The 22521-nt window shown below is 43.5% G+C and overlaps 1 protein-coding gene across 9 annotated transcripts in view; it reads right to left on the bottom strand.

Moving 5' to 3' along the window:
* Nucleotides 1–240: 240 nt before the first annotated feature.
* LOC133460515 (MAP7 domain-containing protein 1-like) overlaps nucleotides 241–22521 on the bottom strand; it is a 67362-nt gene continuing 45081 nt past the window's right edge. For 6 of the 9 annotated variants that reach the window (XM_061741108.1, XM_061741114.1, XM_061741112.1 and 3 more), the window contains 11 exons: nucleotides 17623–17745; nucleotides 15457–15602; nucleotides 15233–15375; nucleotides 10686–10969; nucleotides 9591–9954; nucleotides 7949–8129; nucleotides 2282–2386; nucleotides 2157–2207; nucleotides 2023–2071; nucleotides 812–997; nucleotides 241–709 (listed from right to left, as the gene is read on the bottom strand). In XM_061741108.1, coding sequence (XP_061597092.1) covers nucleotides 699–709; nucleotides 812–997; nucleotides 2023–2071; nucleotides 2157–2207; nucleotides 2282–2386; nucleotides 7949–8129; nucleotides 9591–9954; nucleotides 10686–10969; nucleotides 15233–15375; nucleotides 15457–15602; nucleotides 17623–17745 — 1643 coding nt within the window. In that variant the 3' untranslated portion in view covers nucleotides 241–698. The remainder of the gene's footprint in view (nucleotides 710–811; nucleotides 998–2022; nucleotides 2072–2156; nucleotides 2208–2281; nucleotides 2387–7948; nucleotides 8130–9590; nucleotides 9955–10685; nucleotides 10970–15232; nucleotides 15376–15456; nucleotides 15603–17622; nucleotides 17746–22521) is intronic. The other 3 variants (XM_061741110.1, XM_061741117.1, XM_061741111.1) reach the window with 2 other exon arrangements.

Below are 22521 nucleotides of genomic sequence, written 5' to 3'. Positions count from 1 at the left end.
AAAAGTTGAAAAGCACTCATCCACGTGTCATTTGGATTCGTACTCGGAGTCGTGACTGGACTTGGCGTTTGTGACTCAACTGGCTCTAAAGCACAAACAAGATGCAGCGGCCAGTTTCACCTGGAAAAAGCTGCAGTCTGGAGTTTTTGAGCTCCTGTTGTTTGAAATGTGGTTTAAAACACTAAAAGGTGATGAAGTGAGGATGAAGTGTTCCGTGTTGAATAAGCAGAGGGGCGTGGCTCCCTTTCAGAAAGCTTTATTTCACAGATCTCCTGCAGCAGGAGGCCGAGGCGGCCGCTCGTCTCACATTTACATCTCGTTCAACGCTGCCGCCTTAAATAAGTTCAGGACAAAAACACAAGCGAAGGTAACGAGAACAACATCGTAACAATAGTAACCACGACAACCACGGTCAAATATAAGGCTGACCCAGGGCCAGATAGATTTTCTATGATTTGTTACAGTCGGTCGTCTTTGAGGCGCATCATCGACATTTCAGTAAAACTCTACAGATGCTGCACCGAACACGCAGTGAAGACAGAATACGCTTGATTTAATGTTTCAGATGAGTTTCAGGCAGAGTTCAGCTCCTCCTCCTCCTTCTCCTCTTCCTCCTCGGATGAGAGTCCAGTGAAGTCCAACTCCGGTTGTTTGGCACTCTGTTGCAGAAGCGGCGTGGAGGCCGTCTCCATGGCGACTCACAGGACCTCTGCAGAGAACATGAGAGTGGTGAGAAAACAGAAAGGTGTTGGGGAGGAAGCCGGGACCTGACGGCCCCTGACGGGCCCGTGCCGTCCCCCTGCCGTCCCACCTGCTACGTGCTGAGGCTTCATGGGGGGCGTCTTCATCAGGAAGGGCTCTCCGGCCCGCTCCTGCAGGTCCCCGTTGGCAGAGACGCCGTTCTGGTGGGCGCTGGGCTGGACGCCGTTGACGACCACGGGGCTGCTCTGGGAGGGGCTGGGGGCCGCGGGGGCGGGGCCCTGCAGGCTCCCTGGAGCTGCAGAGACATCACACATCAGCAGTCAGAGGACTGGGACTCGTCACAGTCAAGCATTCTTTGTAAGTATGGACGCATGCTCCTCAAAAACCTATAAAATCAAGTGTGGGGTACCCCAAGGTTCCATTTTAGGCCCAATACTTTTTAATTTATATATGATTCCGCTTGGGGACGTCATCAGGGGGCACAGCATCAATTTTCATAGTTATGCTGACGATACACAGCTGTATATCGCCGTGTTTCCTGAAGACACAAAACCAATTGATACCCTTCTTAACTGTATTCTAGATATAAAGTCATGGATGCAGTCTGCTATCATTCTGCTGTCAGTTTTTGTCTCTTTCTGTCTTTCAGATGTTGGTTTGTGTGCGTCCAGTTTGATGTATTTATGCTGGAAAATGTAGACCTGAATACCTCTGGAGGCATCTAATACCCCTTTTACACCAAGCTGGTTCCAGGGCTGGTTCTGGGCTAGAGCCAGAGTTAGCACCAGTTCTTTGGTTTTACACAGCCTAAGCACCGGCTCCTGGCTCTCAAAACTGGTGCTACAGCAGCCCCAACTCTTTGCTGGTCTAGAGGAAAGAACCACGTTACGTTGGGAGCTACGTGCTTACGTCAAGGGCTGGGGGCGGTGTTACTGAACAACCAAAGCAGAATAAACACTGAAGAGCGCCGTTTTTAAACAACGGAGCGTTGAAGACGGCGGTTAAGTTAGCAGACTCTTTTATTATTACATCCATTTATTTAATAATGGATGTAAAACAGAAGAAGCAGTGGTCCGTGGAGGAGACAACCTGTCTCCTGGCAGTGTGGTGACTGAATTTGGCGCTAGTTGTACCGGGAAATGGTGACATACACAGACGTATACAGTAACGTGATGACGTGGCTCTCTGGCCAGCACCAGCTTGTGTAAAAGCAAACGGTTCTCAACCGGTTCTTACTTAGAACCAACCGCGAACCGGCTCTAGCACCAGCCCTGGAACCAGCTTGGTGTAAAAGGGGTATGAGTGTGTGGGAGAGGTTACCTGGACTGGGAGCAGCGCCGTTGACCTGTGGAGAGGCTCTGACGTCCTTCTGCAATGGAAAGAACAATCACTGGTGTCACTGCATGAAGACGAGTGGCGTGGCGTCTTCAGGAACGATCACAGATCACACTGACCTTCTCTCCTGCGTCGCTCTTCCGGGTCCTCTTCATGATCTCCTCCAGGCGCTGAGCAGATCAGAGCAGATCAGATCAATAATGAGCCCATGTCTGTGAAAACCTTCTGAACTCTGTGTCCTCACCTTCTTCCTCTCCAGACGCTCCTGCTCCTCCTTCTGGAAGTGTTTCTCCCTCTCGATGCGCTGACGCTCTGCCTCCTCCCGGGCTTTGGCTTCAGACTCCTCTCTCTGAAAAACACAACAAAAACACAAACATTTCTGTCTTTTGATCAAAACTTTCACCAAACTCCCTGGCGGAGAGTTTATTTGTCTGAAAACAATCATCAGACGATGCTTCCTCTGGAGGAACTCAAAACGCTGCAGCTTCAACTCAAAATGTAAAAACCGACCAAAAACCAGCTCAAACACAAGACGGACACCTTTCTAGAGAGATGGAGTTAATTCTACACAACAATTAGGAGGAGTCAGCTGAAAAAACTAACTGGACTGTAAGGGCCTGATTTACTAAAGGTTTGCGTGTGTAAAAACGTGTGCAAACTTGACATCACCCACAAACCAATGTGCAAGCTGATCTACTAACAGCGTGCAAAGAGGATTGCGCCTCTCAAATGAGCAAAATAGCACACACTGTTCATTTAGTACTTTTGCCCTGATGAATAATCAATATGGGGCGAGAAATCACTAAATACTGGGTGGGGAAAATGCAAATATCGTCATTTACCACCCGCAATGAGATTTACCAAGCCTGAAAGTTTTTGCGTGGATTGTGATTGCGTCTGTATTTAATACGTTCGAAAGGAAGGTGCTAATCTCCACATGCAAAAGGAGAAATATTTTATTTGAATGTTAAATCGAGTATTATTCAGCAAAAGGTTGCCACAGCCACAGGAGGCACATTCATTTTTTTATTTGTGATAATAAATAAATCACGTGTTTTCATGGAGAAAAAAGTGTTTCTTATTGTGCGCCTATACTCTGCAGTTGTCATACCCCGGTGTTGTGCCGTATTCAGCACCCCTGCCGTGAAAAGCACCCCCTCGTCTGACAAAAATTATATTCTCATTCCGTGTCACGTTCTGTTTAGCGTCCAGTTTTGTGTTAATGATTCATGTTTAAATGTGCTCATGGATTCCACAATAGTCATACTTTCCCACAATCACAGTCACAGATAACAAAAATCGGGTAAATGGTTATTGATGTCATTAATTAATAGCCTGCTTACTGTGTTGTCTTCCATAATATTTGTAAATATATATAATATAAACTCCTTGTGTTTGTGTGAGTGTGTCTCCAACTCGTCAAATTTCATTTTGCGCTTGCAAACCGTAAGACGCGCAACACCTCATTTAAATACTGAGGTTTGCACCTGTTATCAATTGCGCACGCAATCTTAGTTGATCACCCGCAAAACACAACAACAGCACGTGCAAACTTTTTCAGTGCACACGCAATTTAGTACTCTTTATTTAGGATCTTAGTAAATCAGGCCCTAAGAGTATAAATGCTGCGTGTGATTAAACAGTTTAGGTTGAATCTGTCTTGTAGAATCCCAGCACACCAGCAGGGGGCAGCAGAGACCAGCAGTACTGAGTCTGGTGCAGGGCTTTCTGTTTCCACTGACAAATAACGGGCCAGAAAAACATGGAAAAAAGCAAACCGGTTCTCAGCTGAGCTCGTTCAACTTGTGAACCAGCACCAGCACTGGCCGCCCTGGAACGGGTTCGGTGGAAAAGGGGTCTCAGAAACCTCAAGACCTCTGAACTCGAGGACCTTCTCTCCTGAAGTCCTGCGCCTCCATGGACAGTAAAAATAACGTCACTCATGATTTATATTAACTCAGAAGATTTAACATTTGTTTTTTAGTGTTCTTGATGATGATAAAAAGTCAAATTGTAATAAAAATAAAAAAAAATCTCAAAGCCTTTAAAGATGTCATTTGGTCTCGTGATTCAGAAAGTTGTTTTATCTTGTAAACCTGCAAACAGATTTTATGTGGAGAACTTTGATCAACATCTGAACTGTCCTTTGATTTGTTTTGGACCACTTTCATCCATTAAAGCTGCTCTATGTAGCCAAACTGGCTGGTTCAGTTATGGCACTTTTCCACCAGCACCTACTCGGCTCGACTCATCTCAACTTGGCCTGGTTTCTTTCCATAACAATTCAGCATCTGGAGCAGAAGTAGGAGGTTGGAGCGAAGCTGCTGTGACCTAAACTAAGTGATCTAAACGAAGAAGACAACAACACTAAAGATGTAGAACCTGGAGGAGATGATATATGTGCTGCTGGGTCTGTGGCTTGTGTTCAATATCAAGTTAAAAAATTAGTGTGAGAGAAGCTTCAAGCGGCGACACTTTTTTTTTTTAGTTTGTTTCGATGCTGCTGAAAAGTCAGCTGGAGCCACGAGCAGCTATGAAGTGACAGAGCTCCTGGTAGATCTTGTCGTTCCTTATCGCCCGTCTAGATCCCTTTTTAATTCTCTCCTCAGCACCAGGTTTATGAACATCTGCACCTCAGAGTTGGATCAGAAACAGACTTTTGTGCTGCCATTGCTGGTCGAATAAAATTAACAAGAAGCCGCCGTCAGAGTTGCTCTTTCACTGATTTCCGCCTCCTGACTCAGACGTCCAATCGGTGGCCTGTAGTGTGATGATGTCAGATACAGCCGACTCAGCCGCGTAGAACCTCGGCAGAGTAGTTACAGAAAAAGTATCTACTCGGCACGCCTCCACCCGCCTCGACCCCTAGTGGAAAAGCGCAAAACCGAGGCGAGTCAAGTCGGGCTGAGTAGGTACTAATGGAAAAGTGCTATCAGTCTGGTTCCAGTTTCAGTCTCCGCCAGCCAGAAAAAGGTGGAAAAGCATGAGAGAACCAAGGTTTTGGTATGACCTGGTCCATGACCTTCAGAGGGCCGTGTAGACGTGAACGATGGAAACGATGGACAGAAGAACGGACCAGGACTCCTTCACGGCCACGACACACTGAAGTGGACGTGCTGCTGCTGGATCAGGGGGTGCTCAGGTTTCATCATCTCCATCATGGAGGTCACCAGCTGCCATCAGCATCGGAGGGTTAATCCCCCCGACAGCAGCCGCTCAGCCGGGGTGTTTCACTCAGATGTTGGGGCTCACGTACACAGCAGATGGGTAATGAGCTTACGTCTGTGGATCACTGGGACTCGTTGTTGGTCCAAGCTAAAGGTTTTGGTACATTACTTACAGAGAACCAGCAGGGGTTGATGGTCTGATTCCCGCTAGATTACTGGAAACGCTCTCAAGGAATTAAAGGATCATTCCAGATTAATTCAGCTGTATTCCATTAATGTGTCTGCCGTCTCTGAGGACCACAAACCTCTCAATCTCATCTGTGGAGATTCAACCACACCTGCGTCTCCTCGCCTCCTCTTTTCCCTGCTGGTCCATCATGATCTCCTCCTCCTGTTACTCTTTCCTTTTCTCCGGTTCGTCATCTTCAGACCTGGGTTTTGTTTTGGCTAATTCTGCCATATTAGGGCCCGATTTACTAAGATCCTAAATAAAGAGTACTAAATTGCGTGTGCACTGAAAAAGTTTGCGCGTGCTGTTGTTGTGTTTTGCGGGTGATCAACTAAGATTGCGTGCGCAATTGATAACAGGTGCAAACAACAGTATTTAAATGAGGTGTTGCGCGTCTTACGGTTTGCGGCGCAAACTTTGCGCCATGGAGAGTCTGGATGGAAAGCAGGATATAGTCGCAAGCGCAAAATGAAATTTGACGAGTTGGGTTAGAGATATTAGTGGAAGAGGCAAATTGTTGTGCCGTATTCAGCACCCCTGCCGTGAAAAGCACCCCCTCGTATATTCAATGATAAGTAGACCAAGAAAAAAAACAACACACTGACAATTCAATATATTTATATATACACACTCACACAAACACATACTTAGGAGTTTATATTATATATATTTACAAATATTATGGAAGACAACACAGTAAGCAGGCTATTAATTAATGACATCAATAACCATTTACCCGATTTTTTTTTTTTTTTTACCCGAATCCATGAGCGCATTTAAACATGAATCATTAACACAAAACTGGACGCTAAACAGAACGTGACACGGAATGAGAATATCATTTTTGTCAGACGAGGGGGTTCTTTTCACGGCAGGGGTGCTGAATACAGCACAACACCGGGGTATGACTGCAGAACAAGTATAGGCGCACAATGAGAAACACTTTTTTCTCCATGAAAACACGTGATTTATTTATTATCACAAATAAAAAAATGAATGTGCCTCCTGTGGCAACCTTTTGCTGAATAATACTCGATTTAACATTCAAATAAAATATTTCTCCTTTTGCATGTGGAGATTAGCACCTTCCTTTCGAACGTATTAAATACAGACGCAATCACAATACACGCAATTACTTTCAGGCTTGGTAAATCTCATTGCATGTGGTAAATGGACCAATTTGCATCTTTCCCTCCCAGTATTTAGCGATTTCTGGCGGGTACGCCCCATATTGATTATTCATCAGGGCAAAAGTACTAACTGAATTGCGTGTGCTATTTTGCGCATTTGAGAGGCGCAGTCCTCTTTGCACGCTGTTAGTAGATCAGCTGGCACTTTGGTTTGCGGGTGATGTCAAGTTTGCACACGTTTTTACGCACGCAAACCTTTAGTAAATCAGGCCCTTAGTGCTTTTTTTTGTTTTTTAGTTATTATTATTATTATTATTACTATTATTATTATTATTAGAGAACGTTGGTGGACTTCTCCCACCTCCTTCCTCTCCTGTAGTTAGCTCCTCAAGCCCAGATACCAACTGGACTCAGGCTACGGCTTCCCTCTCCAAGGTTCTGATCAAAGTTCAGTTCAGTTGTTCCTCGGTTTAACTTGGGGCATTTCCTCATCTCTGGAGCGTCAAACCTCCACCTATTCTCCCCTGCAGACTCCCCATCTGTCCTGGTCCTTTACTGACATCAACGCAGATCCTCCAAGGACCCTGGAAATCGTCTGCTTTTCTTCACACACTCCTCTTTTATGTGTTTGTTTGGACCAAACTGAACTGGATCGGCTCAGATTCATGATTGATCTCTGGACATCACTTTCCTCCAACCATCTACAGTCCGTGACTGCTTCTCTTCGGCCTCTGGAACCTGGTTTTTCTTCATTCAGGTTTTCCTTCAGCTGATCTTCGTCTTCTTTGGTCGCCATGCAGGTTTTTCCTTTTCCAAGCTTCAAACGTTCTTTCTTTTTGCACCAGATGTTAGAGGTGACCTGCTGGGAACAACCTTCTTGGATGAATTTCATCTTACAGCTCTTTAGTTGGGCTTAAGTCACTTAAATCACTTAGACCTCCCGCAGGTGCCAAGGCCACAAGTACAGTACAATTGTTACTATTAATAAAGGTTGTCAAGTTAAATGGCCTGTTGTTATATGGTCATTTTGTAGCAATGATACATTTGGGATGGGGAGAGGTTTGAGGGCGGGGAGGCCTCCAAATAACATTTTGCTTAGGGCCCCAATTTGGTCAGGGGCGGCCCTGCTCCTACCTCGCAGTTCTCAGTTACACTGTGAAAGTATAACTTCCTTTGAGGATGAATTAATTATTATTCAATCATTATTCACCTGAATACAGATGCATCAGCCTGTTCAAGAGCAGCAGCTGATGTTTACAGAGGTGCAGCACGTCACCTGAAACGTCCCCGTGTTCTAACATAAACCGGCTCCTCCAGTTTCCTCCTGCACTGGTCAGACTGAAAACAGCCTCTGGACCGGTTTTATTTCCATTTGTTCCACTGACCTGCTTCTGCAGCCTCTCGTTCTCCTCCTCGTCTGCCTTTGCTCTCTCCTCCGCCTCCTTCTCCTCCTGAGCTCGCTGGGCCTCGTCCATCAGTCGCTGCTGCTCCGCCATGAAGCGAGCCTCCTCCTCTCTGCGCTTCCTCTCCTCGACCTCCCGGGCCATCGCCTCCTCCCGAAGGAGCCTGGAAAAACACTACAAGTTGTGACCACTGCTTCACATGTTCAGTTTAAAGGATGTTAGCCTGCTGTGTATGAACTACAAATCTTCAGAAATACAAAATAACACACCGTCACAATTCTCATTCTTCGCTACTGGTCAATCTGCTTCCGTGTGTCCTTTAACTTTGGGAATAATTGAGCTGCAAAATCAGATTTCCTGAGCTGAGTTTCAAGTAGAAATATGTAAAATAGCTATTCCTTGAAACGGCCACTGGCTCTGAATGGAGTCAATCTCCACTGAGGACCTTGTTAAAATGATAAACAGCTAGAAAGCTTTACATAACTAGAAGCAGCACTCGAGTTGAGGGGGGATGAGGGGGGATGGCATCCCCCCTGAAATAAAAACGGTCTAAATCATCCCACCTGTAAAACTGCTACCCCCCCTTTCCATCCCTTATGTCATTTCATCAATGAATGTGGTTTTACTGCTATTTCAACATTTAGATTCATAAAAAAACAACACCAGAAAAATAGCTTATTTGACAATTTTCATCTGTTTCAAGTAAAATTTCAGTAGAAAAATCTGCCAGTGGGACAAGATTTATCTTGTCCCACTGGCAGATTTTGTCACAGATTTTTACCTTATTACAAGCAAAAAAAATCTTGTTCCACTGGCAGATTTTTCTACTTATTTTAAGTGAAAATTTACTTGAAACAGGTGAAAATTGTTGTTTTTTCCAGTGATGAGTCTTGTTTTAAATGTATTTTTTTTACTAAAATGAGAGATTTTAACTAGAAATAAGACAAATATTCTTGTTAAGATTTTGAGTTTTTGCAGTGATTCATTTTACTTATCCTGTGAAGGACAGAGGCATATTGATAAGTTCAGAAAACTGTTTTTTATTGTTGTGTTTTGATGTATTTGATGTAAGCCCAGTGGATATTTAAAGCTTACAGAAGGCTGCATTTAACTGCGGCTATGTCATTCCTGCAGTATTTCTGCAGGTGTTTTGGTCAGTGCTATTATTTGTAATATATTATATTATTTGTACCGGTAATCAGCACAAATTATCTGTCCCCATATGATAAAATCCACCATCCCCCCTGATTTCTTTTTACAACTCAAGTACTGACTAGAAGGAATGTTCTTTGATTGCTGGCTGGCTACAACTAATGGATGAATGTCAACACTTTGCATTGTGGATGGATAGGATGATGGATAGGCTGAACTGATCAGAATGAATGTAGCATTGTAGGTGAAAATGGGCAAAGTCAGCTAGGCTCAAAGAGCTCATTTGTGCTAACTGAGCTAATGTAGGCATCTTCCATCCAGCTTCCAGGGTTGCTCGGTTAAACCATATTTGTGTTAACTGGGGCTGGGCAGTATCAACACGGCAACGTGCAGAGACAAAAACCCAATAAATGGGTTTAAATGAGGTAAAGAAAGAGAAAAAGACAGTTTTTCCTCATGCAGAGGGTCTGACCTGTTGCGTTGCTCCTGCTCCACACGCTCCTGCTCCTCCCTCTCCCGCTGCTCTCGGGCTTGCCTTCGTTTCTCTGCCAGGATGCGAGCAGCCTCCTCCGGGTTGTTTGTGCCAGCTGATGGTCTTCCTGCGGATGCAGCAGGAGCAGCGGTGGAAGGTGGAGCGGAGGCGGCTGCAGGAGCTGCAGGAGCTGCAGGGGTTGCTGGAGCTGCTGGAGCTTTTGGAGCTGCTGGAGCTGCTGGAGCTGCAGGAGTCAGCTCTGTGCTTGGTGCAGATGGAGTCGCTGCTGACTGGACTGCTGGGCTGAGAGACGGAGGCGTGATCGGCGCAGATGACACCACAATGGCAGGAACAGGACTGGAAGCTGTCACATAAGAGACGGATATGAGATCTATTTAACGTCCTGAAATTTAGATAAAACTCCAATTGCACCCAGGAACTCTCTGATATGGTGTATTTTTGCTTTTCTTTTTTTAGTAAAAACCATAAAAACATCTGATTGCAGTGGGTATAAGGTACAAGGCAGGCAGGAAAAAATAAAAATAGTATTTTAGAGGAGGAAGATTTTTTTTTCATTATGCACTTCGAGAAAAAAGTTGAAATGTCGAGAAAAAAGTCAAAAAAGTCGAGAAAAAAGTCAAAATGTTGAGAAAAAAGTCAAAATGTTGAGATTAATGATGAAGTAGAATTTTGAGGAAAAAGTCGAAATGTCGAGAATAAAGTTGAAATGTTGAAAAAAAGGCAAAATTTCGACTTTATCCTTGAAATTGTATTTCAACATTAATCTCAACATTTCAACTTTTTTCTCAAAATTGTATTTCAATATTAATCTCGACATTTCAACTTTTTTTCTCGACATTTCGACTTTTTTCTCGAAGTGCATAATGAAAAAAAAAAATCTTCCCCTCTCAAATATTTTTTCTCCTGCATGGCCCTAATACTCCGTACAACTATAGATGACCACAATTCCTTAATTATTTAAAAACAAAAGAAATAATATGTGAAGCGTTTGTGTTGATGTGTTTGCGGGGCGACCCCGCTGCACTGGTGATGGTTCACACTCTGCAGGGAGTTCACCGTAGCAACCTCACTCACTCTTCTTCTCCTCTGGGGCGACAGCCTGCTGGGGATCTGGTCTGGTTTCCACGGAGACCGGAGCAACAGTCTGGGGCAGCACTCTGGCGGGCGTGGAGGCCCGCTTGGGTCGGGTCTTGGTGCCAGACGGAGCAGGCGTCTTCTTGCCCGTGGGCGTCTTGGAGCTGGTGGGCGTCCTGGAGGTCGCGGGCGTCTTGGGGGTCGCGACAGCCGGGACCAGGGGCGACAGGGGCCGGCTTTTGGGGGCGGCGGGTGATGGAGGTCTGTTTCTGGCCCTCGGGGTGCTGAGAAGGTGAGGAGGAAGAGGAAGTTTGATCAGAAGCAGATGACAGTTAAACAGTAAAAACAGAACCCCGGTATCATCGGTCGTATGTAGGAACCTGAGTGAAAAATCTTGTACCAAACACTTGTTGACATGGTGGCATGTGAGTTGTAGCGCCCCCTACAGACAAAACATTATGGAGTTTGATGCAACTCTAAAGGACGACGTACCCGTCCAGAATACTGAGTTTGGTTAAGTTTGAATAATTACATCCCAGATGGGCACACCCACGGATCAGTGAATTATTCTGAAAAATAAAAGTTCTTGTGTCGAGATGAATCAGACCAAGTTTTGTGGCAGTCAGTCGGACCTCAGACTAGTTTGTTTTTCCATAAATAGTGATGACCTTTTACGGCAGGAATGAACGGCAGTTGGATTGTTGGACCTGGAATCAGCTCCTACCTCATAGACCGACCATTTTCTGTAAGTATGGATACATGTTCCTCAAGAACCTACAAAATCAAGTGTGGGGTACCCCAAGGTTCCATTTTAGGCCCAATACTTTTTAATTTATATATGCTTCCGTTTGGGGACGTAATCAGGAGGCACGGCATCAATTTTCATAGTTATGCTGACGATACACAGCTGTATATCGCCGTGTCTCCTGAAGAGACAAAACCAATTGATACCCTTCTTAACTGTATTTTAGATATAAAGTCATGGATGACAGAGAACTTTCTACAGCTCAACCAGGACAAAACAGAAGTTTTAATTATTGGTCCTGAAGCCAAGAGAGAGAAACCTTTACCAAAACTACAAGATTTATAACCATCACATTGTGTAAAGAACCTGGGTGTTATTTTTGACTCTGAGCTGAATTTTATTCCTCATATCAAAAACACAACAAAAATAGGTTTTTATCACCTTAAGAACATAGCCAGAGTTCGCCCACGGAGGTGCTGATGCATGCTTTTATCTCCTGTCGTATTGATTATTGTAATGCCCTGCTTTCTGGTCTTCGCAAAAAGAGCATTTCTAGTCTCCAATTACTACAAAACTCAGCTGCACGTGTGCTGATGAAGACCAGAAGGCGGGCTCACATTACACCAGTTTTAGAATCACTGCATTGGCTCCCCGTGCACTTCAGAATTAATACGTTTTATGTTTTTTAACATTTATGTAAAGCAATTTTTGTTGCATTTTATACATGCATGAAAAGCGCAATTCAAATAAAGTTTGATTTGATTTGATTTGATTTGGAGTCTTCAGAGGAACCCGTGGTTCTTCCTCCTCATGAAGATCGACCCCTTTTCAGGCAGACGGCGACTGTCACAACCGCCATCAGTAAGTGGAGAAAACGTGGCACCACATGAGATCAGGACGAGCCTCCACAGTTACTGAGAGGACAAAGCTCAACGGGGAAGCTACGAAGAGGCCGACAGGAAGGTTGTGGTTCCTCCTCTCATGAGATCACAACTCCTCTGTCTCCCTCCCTGGCCGGTTTCCAGCCACGTCAAACCTTTCAGGCTCTAAAACGTATCCACACTCAGTTGTTTTTCCACAGAGCTGGCTGGGATCAAACCTCCTACACTGGCAGAAGAAGCCCTGAGGAGCTGCTGTGCTCCAGATTCACATTTATATTACAATCACATTAAAATCCACAACTAAAGCAGTCCTGTTAAACACTAAACCTTGAGCGAGCGTCTGTGTTGGTGATGTTACTGTTCCTGTGAAGCTGGAATCCTTCCATCAGCTATCCTGGACAGCATCGGTGCATCAATCAGAGCTGTATCAGTCCCCCCATCACCGGCTCTTTAATTGGTTTATCGGTTTTTAATTCAGTCAGCTCCTGTCTGGTTGATGAAATGAAACTTCGGTTCAGTTCCCTGACTTATAAACATGTTATTGTTGACAAAATCCAACCTGGATTCATCTCTTCCTGGAAGCTAATATCCAAACTGCTTTGTTTATCACAGATTTTAGAAAAGGTTGTTGCTGAGCAACAAAAATCAGTCCGGTTTTAATGTTTTAAAGATAGCTGGTTCTGATAATGACTCTGTTCTAGTCCTTCAGATGGAAGTTCAGCTGTGACACTTGATCACAACATCACGCCAGACACAAGATGGGGGGTGTTTGTGGTTCTAGACTGGTTCACGTCCTCGACCGGTTCCCCCCGACCGACCTGACAAAAGCTTCCCTGCGTCGCACCAGATTACTTCAGACTCTTGTGGTGTTCCTCAGGGGTCTGTTCTTGGACATACTTTCTTAATGTCATACATGTTTGCCTGTTGGATATTTATTGTAAAGTTTAGCAAACATTTTCTTACATCTTCATGCTGTTGTTGTTCCAGCTTCTCTGTCTGTCTGAGCAAAGCTCATGTTCAGCAGCTGACTCCATCAGCTTTCTGTCATCTCAGAAATACTGCAGTGAAGGTAAAACATGCTGTTTCTTCACAGCTGGAATATTGTCTTTCTTTTTTGTCTAAACAAAAGATCCTTGAATCAGCTGCAGGTTTTTAGTTTAGTTTAGAAGAGAACTCCCGTTACTCAAAGCTCTCAGCGGTGAGGCCTCCCGGTCCAGCCCCACGCGGACCAGATGAGCTTCACTTCCAGCTCAATCTAACAAAGACCAAAGACATGGCAATTGATTTCAAGAAGAATACCAAAACACCTGAACCTGTTAGGATTAAGGGACAAGTCATTGAACAAGTGCAGTCCTATAAATATCTGGGGACAATCATTGACTCTACCCTAAAATTTAAAGAGAACTGCAAAGCTGTGAGCAGGAAGGGACAACAGTTCTGTCTGAGGAAGTTGTCCCGTTTCCACATTGATAAGACCATGATGACACTTTTTTATCATGCTTTTATTGAATCTGTTTTAACTTTTTCACTAGCATCGTGGTTGGGAAACGTGCCCCTAAAAGAAAGGAGCTCACTCAAGCAGATCATTAAATGGTCAGGTGGGCTGGTTGGGGAAACACAGCTGGGCCTGAATTCGCTGTACGCTAAACAGTTGCAGCGGCTCCAGCTCCATCCCAATAATTCCTCCCATCCCTTAGCGAGTGAGTTGCCATCAGGACGCAGATTCATAGTCCCCAGAACTAGGACCACACGCTACAGGAACAGCTTTGTCCCTGCCGCTGTCTCTCCTTTAAACTAATCTTAACGCATCCTGCTATCCTGCTTTTAACTTATTTATTTCTATTTATTAGTAACCCTGAACTTGGTTCTACCTCTATTTATTGTTCTTTGTTGTAAACCTGTTCTCTGTATTTGTCCTTTTAAGCAGTGGTGGACAGTATCTGAGTAAATTTACTTGAGTACTGTACTTAAGTACATATCCAGAGGATTTGTACTTTACTTGAGTATTAGATTTCTTTGGTACTTATTACTCTTACTTGAATACATTTCCAAGACAAATATTTTTACTTTTACTCGAGTACATTTCTAGGAAGGCTGAAAAGTACTCGTTACTTTCAGGTCTGCTCTTTTTTCTTCTTCCCTAAAATCCTATTGGACACAAGCTGTTTTTGTCAAAGGAGGAGACCTATCCCAGTGCACGCTCTCCACTAGGATGTACGTAAAGCGGAAATACGTCAAGCCTCCTCAAAACGATACCGCCAAAGTAGCCTGCGTTTGTCAAGACAGAGCCGCAACAATTAATTTAGAAAAAATATAGTAATTTACTGATGTGGAAAATAAGAAATTTACTCTTACTCTTAAGTTTACTTAAAGTAAATTTAAAAGCATTTACTTTTGGATACTTAAGTACCTTTAAAAGCAAGTACTTTTCTACTCTTACTCAAGTAATATTTTGACTGAGCTACTTTTACTTGTAACGGAGTAAATTTTGACCAGTAGTATTTGTACTCTTACTCAAGTACTGGGGTTGAGTACTCTGTCCACCTCTGCTTTTAAGTCTGTAAAGATTTCTCCCATCTACTGCAAAACAAATCTATCTACGGGTACTAATAAAGTCAACTTGAACTTGAACGGTGGAACCTGATAAGCTCATTTTATTTGACACCGCTCATCGTTTTATACGTATAATTCTAGAAAGGAGGAGGACATGAGAAGATATATGTCTTTAAATGAGCGGGATTCTCACGTGGTCTTGAAATATTCTGATAAACTCGTAATCTCACAAACAGAAAAATAATCAGAAGTTGGAAGGACTGTTTCTGAGAACAACTGCTACACAACATCTGCACAACATCTGCACAACTGCCTCCTCCTGTGGGACTGAGGGCAGCGCCCCACACCCTCCTCCCACGGCTGCATACCTGGTCTCGGGCCGGGATCTGTGGGTGGTGGCGGCCGGCGATGTCGTCGGCCTCTTCTTCTGCACTCTGTCTTTGGTGATGGCGATCTTCTCTTTCTCGTTCTCTCTCTCCTTGTCTTTCTTCTCTTTCTTCTTTTTATCCACCTGAAGGAAAGAAGCGACCCGTGACTCAGGAGTTCAGGCTGACGGGAAGTCAGAGGGTTCGGTCGGCATGGCGTCACCTACCGGAGTGGAGTTCCGCCGGCGCTGGCGCTGCGTGATGTCCGGCGTGCTGGCGGAGGACACTCGCCAGCGCTCGGCGTTGCTGTGGTGCTGGTGAGAGCAGGCGGTGAGCGGGCTGGCCGAGGCTGAACGGGAGCAGTGGTGAGAGTCTGAACAACACACACACATGCAGAGAGAAGCACACGGTTGCATGCAGGGGATGACAACACAGACGAACGTAGCCTCTGCTGACAGAAACACACTTTAGTTCTGCTCAGCATCAGAGAAACTTCAGAGTTTGACCTTTGATCTGTAACAAGTATAGGTAAACTTAATTTTATTGAGTTAGTTACATTCTGACTATCTGGTGATGAAGTTCAGCCACCTGGCATCCCCCTCTCTAAATATGATCACCATCAGAGTGAGCAGACTTAACTTAAAGGTAGGGCTGGGCGATATATCGAGATTTTAATATATATCGATATATTTTCAAACGCGATAGAGTACGAGACAATATCGTTTATATCGATTATTAAAAAAAATGATTTTTTTTATTTTTATTTTTTTATGATTTTGATATAGCTTATTTTGTGACAAATTGACTTGAATGTTTTATTTGAGATTTGCACAAATGTTCTGTTATTTGCACAACTGTCAACCTCAGTCTGCCTGTTACTGTCTACATTGCATTAATTGCGCAGTGTATTTTAATGTAATTGTTATGCAGGAAAGGGATATTTGTTTTATTTTATTCAAGAAGCATTTTCATTCTATATATGCAGGCAGTTTATTTTGATATTGTGCAGACCTCTGCTAATAAAGGTACCTGTGTGACATTTGGCACGAGGCTTTGTATTAAAACTGACTGTTTTTTAAGAACAAAATGAAGCTAACAGAGATGCTATGCTATAATGCTTTAGGGGAAACCCCAATTACGGCACAGAAAAAATATCGATATATATCGAGTATCGCCATTTAGCTAGAAAATATCGAGATATGACTTTTGGTCCATATCGCCCAGCCCTACTTATAGGCTTTTATGCCACTAACCCTCCATTCGGAATGACTTAATTTGACTGTTTCAGAGAGGGGCTGTGTCTAAAGAAATCTCATTTTCAAGACAACTGTACCAGATATCTCCATAAAACCACTGGTTAGTATTCAATAGCATTCAAGAAAACTAAGTAATAGTATATTTTATAAATAAATAAAAATCATTGTTGTGGTTGGTTCTAGCTCGGGTAGGGGTATCTTGAAAACTAAAGCCTTTTTTGAGGACTTGTTCCTAGACAAACACATTAGTTCCTGCTTTGATTAGATCACAGTCAGACACAAGGAAGAACTGACCTGCCCTAAAAACATCTAAACCTGCCTCGTTTCATGACTTAAAACACTGTAAAAGCAGCCAATCCAAATGTTGGAAAGCAAAAATCAGCTAGTGGAACTCGTGTCATGTGATCCAAAGCTCTAGTACAGGGGTCGGCAACCCGCAGAGCCGCCCTAGTGGCTCCTGGAGCTTTTTCAAAAATGTTTGACCTTTTTTTCCTTTTTTTCCTTTTCTTTCTTCTTTTTTCAATTTTTTTCTTCTTTTTTCCTTTTTTCCTTTTTTTCTCTTTTTTCTTACTTTTTCCTTTCCTTTTTAATCTCGATATTTCGACTTTTTTCTCAAAATTTCGACTTTTTTCTCAATATTTTGATTTTTTTCTCGACATTTTGACTTTTTTTCTCGACATTTTGACTTTTTTTCTCGACATTTTGACTTTTTTCTCAACATTTCAACTTTTTTCTCGACATTTCGACTTTTTTCTCGACATTGTACTTCAACATTAATCTTGACATTTCGACTTTTTTCTCAACATTTCGACTTTTTTCTCGAAATTTCGACTTTTTTCTTGACATTTCAACTTTTTTCTCGAAGTGCATAATGAAAAAAAGTCTTCCCCCAGTTCTAACTAATATAGAAACATGCAGCATGTGCTGCCTTCATTCTAAGGCTTATACAAGACTTTTCATTTTTTGCGGCTCCAGACATATTTGTTTTTTGTGTTTTTGGTCCAATATGGCTCTTTCAACATTTTGGGTTGCCGACCCCTGCTCTAGATCAACATTGACAGGTGACAAACGTCTGATGAGAGGATTGTGAGATAAACAAGAACAGCAGAATAGCGGCGCTCTGGACGTCACACTTACGGGAGTCGCCGCTGGCGTTCAGGAGGGTGACGGCGCTGCGGCTGCGGGCCAGGAAGGACAGTGTCGGCGTCATGAGCCGCTCCACGATGCGGCTCTCCCACGGGCTCAGGCGCAGGCTGCGGGCTGACACAAGAGGGCGCCGTCAGAGTCCAGGCAGAGCCCCGCTGACACGCACATAACACACACACAAGCACACACTCAAGTACAGCTGTCAGTGTAGCGCTACACCCCGACCCCGACCCTGGAGCACACCTGGGTCTCCCCATGTGGGTCCTCTTCAGTTCAGCCCTATGACTTCTCTTATTTCCTCTCTATACACCCCACATTTATCAGCTGAATCTTCAGCGGTTCTGCTCTGATTCTGAGCTTGTTACATGAACTGTGGAGACCAGGGGTCGACTCACGGACCACCATCATTTAACCTTTACTTGCTTCCCCGAGGTCAGGTCATACATGACAACAGTGACTACGTTTACATGCAGTCAAAATTCGGGTTATTGCTAATATTCCGGTTACTGAAACATTCAGAATATTCCATTTACATGCGTGAGCAAACAGGATTATCCCTGTTTACATGGTAATTAATCATTTGGAATATCTCGATCAAACCAGCGACGCACGGAGAACGTCATGACGCAATTCCCGTCATTTCTGCTTCTTCTTCCTGAATCCAAATTCAACATTCAACAAATGCTGCTTCGCGCAACTTTTCGCTCACCTTCTTGTAAATCTCGCTATTCCGGTACTTTCTACCGTCTACAAATGCAAAAATGTTCATATCCTTCATTACATTTATAAAATGATTAGTCTCCTCCTCACTCCAAAAGTGTGGCGTGGTCTTGCATTTCTCCACGTTTAGAAGTACGTCCTGAACTCAAAAGACCAAGATTCCTTGCGAAAAGAACATGTGCAGAAAACAAATTCATGTTCCGTTTGATGGGGATATCCCGTTTCGCGTTTACATGACCGAATATTCGGGTTTTAAAAGGAGTAACCCAGGGGTCATATTCGGGGTATTCAAAGGGGTTATTGGTGTTTACATGGCCGTGCAAAACCGGGTTATTGCTAATATTCGGGTTATTGACTGCATGTAAATGCAGTCAGTGTTGCTCCCCATAGCTACTGTATGCAGATGACCCTCAGATTTACTGTCACCATATGACTGGTCCTCAGACTCACTTAAGACAAGACAGAAATAGTTATTTTTGGCAATAAGAAAAGAATAAAAGTTGCGGGTCCAGATAAAATCGTAGGACAGAAATCTTCTAGTTCCAGCTAGACTCAGCCCTGAGCTGCAGCAGCTCCATGGAGGCTGTGAATGAAACATCTTTTGATCACCTCAAACAAATATCAGAGCCAGAGATCTGGTGTCCAGAGCAGATTTAGAGGAGCTCATCCATGCCTCCATCTGCAGCAGACGTGACTGCTGTAACGCTCTTCTGTCCCGTCTTCCCAAAACCACGACGAGACAACTTCAACTCATGCGGAACGCTGCTGAGGTCTAACAAAAACCAGGACAACTGAGAACACTACTCCTGTTGTGAGATCCTTACACTGGACACCAGAACATAGTATCGAGAGATGCTGTTAGTTTACAAATCAATAAACAATATTGGGCCAGAACACATTTCTGATCCTCTAGGATACAGACTACGTGCGGCTCTGAGATGTTCAGTTCGGTTCGGTCTAATTTCACTGAACTGTTTATTCCTTTTTCTGTCTTGTTGTGTTCTTTAATTTTATTTGCATTCTTTTTTTCCATCTTTCGTTCATCTCAATGTCCTTGTAAAGCATTTGGAGTTGCCTTTGTGTATGAAATGTGCTTTACATGTGCACGTCTTCAGATTCCATCCCAAAACCTCTACAGCAGCTGTGACAGCAGCTCAGTCTGACCCAGAACCTTCCAGAACCGGTCCCAGTCATCTCTTACTACAGTTAACAGCACAACCAGACATATTTTCTTTAAAATAAGAAAGATGATGTTCTGTTAGGTCTTTATTTATCAGGACTAGGCAGCTAAAGTGGGACAGCTGGCCGTTATCCACAGCCATCAGGCAGAAAAGCAACTCCTTCAGTTGCGTGTTTTATATGCATGTTTCCTACATGTTTGTCCCTTGGTGCAGCTGTGTTTTAAAGGCGGCTCAGACGACCTCTGATGTCAAACCTGAGCTGTGGAACCTCACACACAACCAAACCCCACTGGGGTCCCTTCCAGAGGTGTCAAGTAACGAAGTACAAATACTTCGTTACCTTTCTTAAGTAGAAATTTTGGTTATCTATACTTCACTGGAGTAATTATTTTTCAGACGACTTTTTACTTTTACTCCTTACATTTTCACGCAATTATCTGTACTTTTTACTCCTTTCATTTTAAAAACAGCCTTGTTACTCTATTTCATTTCGGCCTTAAAAAAAAAAACTATCCAGTTAAATTGCTCCATCCGGATAGAGTGAATTTGGTTGTGGTTGTTTCAGATGTTCTTGTCCAGTTTTGTTCTTACATCCGTTCCCTCAGATTCCTGCAACTAAACTTGGATGTACATTCCAATAAAGGTTAGGATAAATGATAACATGCCTCTGTAGTTTGACTTTTTGCACAATTACAATACTTATAGACAACTAGTCATCATATCTTCTGCTCTCTGAAACACATGTTAATGCTCAATAGTACACATATATGGTTCTTTAATATATTTGCATTATACTAACATGCATTCATTTTCAATGGCTTTTGTCCTTAATGGCTTTTTTCCCCCTTACATTACTTTTACTTTTATACTTTAAGTAGTTTTGAAACCAGTACTTTTATACTTTTACTTGAGTAAAAAACTTGAGTTGATACTTCAACTTCTACAGGAGTATTTTTAAACTCTAGTATCTATACTTCTACCTGAGTAATGAATGTGAATACTTTTGACACCTCTGGTCCCTTCAGAAGCTTGCTTGACTTTCTTTTAGAGGACGTCTCCCTCTGTTTGGAGGATTGCTTTCTTTTTTAGAGAAATCTCAAAGTTGCTGCCATCAGAGCACAAACCAGATCAGAATGAAATTCACTGACATGCATGTGAGGTTATCTAGCGGCCACTACACACAACACAGCAGCTTTGATTACGACACACAAACATCAATCCTCTAGAAACGTGACCTGGTCGTGGGGAAGGGGGGGGTTAGAGCTACTTTGGTTGATAACAGACACTGAAAGATCTGAAATGTGCTCTTCAGAAGAAGCAGCTACCTTGGAAAAATGAGATCTCTTTAAAAACGCTTGGCCGCTCGGTGGCGCAGTGGGTTAAGCAGCGGCTCATATACTGAGGCTACAGTCCTCCTGCAGCGGTCGCAGGTTCCAATCCCGGCCTGTGCACCTTTGCTGCATGTCATCCCCATTCTCTCTTTCTACCCCTTTCATATCTGCATCTTCAATAAAGGCCCACTAGAGCCTAACAAAAAACGCTTAAGAACAAGTGATCGGTATAAAGCTAGAGGGATCAGGGTGTAGGCATCCATCCATTTAGAAAACCTGTCCAGAGATGGAGACCGCTTAGTTCTGTGGCTACTCTGGTGTAAGTCTGGCCAACATGACTCAGAAGACACGGCGCAGAATCCTCAATGAGGCCCAGAGGAACGCACGGGGAATAGCTAAAGGCTGTAGACATCACTGGAACTGTTCACGAGTCTAGCACATACAAGTCAATGAACAGGCAGGACGTCTACGGATGAACACTACAGAGGAAGACAACCCTGGCTACGTGTTTGAAAAACAGCATCTTAGTAATCCACAACACCACTGGGAACAGGTTTTGTAGTCTGACTAAACAATAGTTGAATTGTTCAGTAGGAAGACTCAGCAAAAACATCACCTGATGGTGAAGCACGGTGGAGGGAGCATTATGTCTGACGCTGGCTTGTACCACCCTGAGTTTAGCAGAATCTCCTCCAGGATTACGTCAGGGTGTCTGTCCAGACCGTAACCCCAGGAGAAGCCGCGGCTCCAGAGAGCCGTTCCACTGCAACCCTACTAGTGTGATTGAAGCAGTTTTGAATAGAGGAGCGATCCAGAATTCCTCCTGAACACTGAGCAGTGCTGATCCAGAGACACTGAAAGACCTTGTTAAAGTCACTGCTACTGAAGGAGCTCCGAGCAGCTGGTAACACTTGGTAAAATTATCTCTGGTTAAATGGATCTGGTACCTCCCATTCAGTTTTACAACACTGTAGATTCTCTGCAGGGCAATGAAAGGAGCTGCCATCCCTTCTAAAAAGGGAAGCCTGGGGAAATGCATATTCAAAAGAGAAGGGGACCCCAATATGGACCTCTGAGGTACTCCACAACCAAGAAATTAAGAAATAACGTTTTTTGAACAACTTGTATGAAAAGTTCTGGTTCTGTTCCTGGTTCTTTGAAAACAAGTTCTGGAACCTCTGATTAAAAAACAAAATTGGTGATCCTTCTGTGCTTTCAATATTTTTTTTATTTGGGAAATGGTGTGGGGATTAAAGGAGCTATCGTGGTTATTTCACAGACAGGATCTTCTCTTTTCTGGGTCGGCTACATCATCAAGGATGTTCCACAGGCTTTTGTTTTGGATCTGTGGAGAATCACTGATGATGCTGCATTCGACCAGCATAGCCTTCTCTACACTCGCTTCCAGTTTAATTTAGGGCTGATTTTGAATTTTAGTTTTAAAGCTTTGAATGAGTTGGGCACCCGTTTACCTGACTGAGCTCCAGATGTAGCATTAAAGTCATCCTAACGGCTGCTTTTAGAGGTGCCCATAACAAGGTTCAAAACAAGGGGTGAAGGAGTTTTGGGGGTTTCTGCACCATGTTAGGGCTTTTTAAATAATTATTGAAGACTCCTTTTCTCTCTGTATTAAGTTACATTTTTTACCATTTAAATTG

This window comes from Cololabis saira, chromosome 15 (assembly GCF_033807715.1).
Source record: "Cololabis saira isolate AMF1-May2022 chromosome 15, fColSai1.1, whole genome shotgun sequence".
NCBI classification, from domain to species: Eukaryota; Metazoa; Chordata; class Actinopteri; order Beloniformes; family Belonidae; genus Cololabis; species Cololabis saira.
This window is presented reverse-complemented; position numbering and strand designations above follow the sequence as displayed.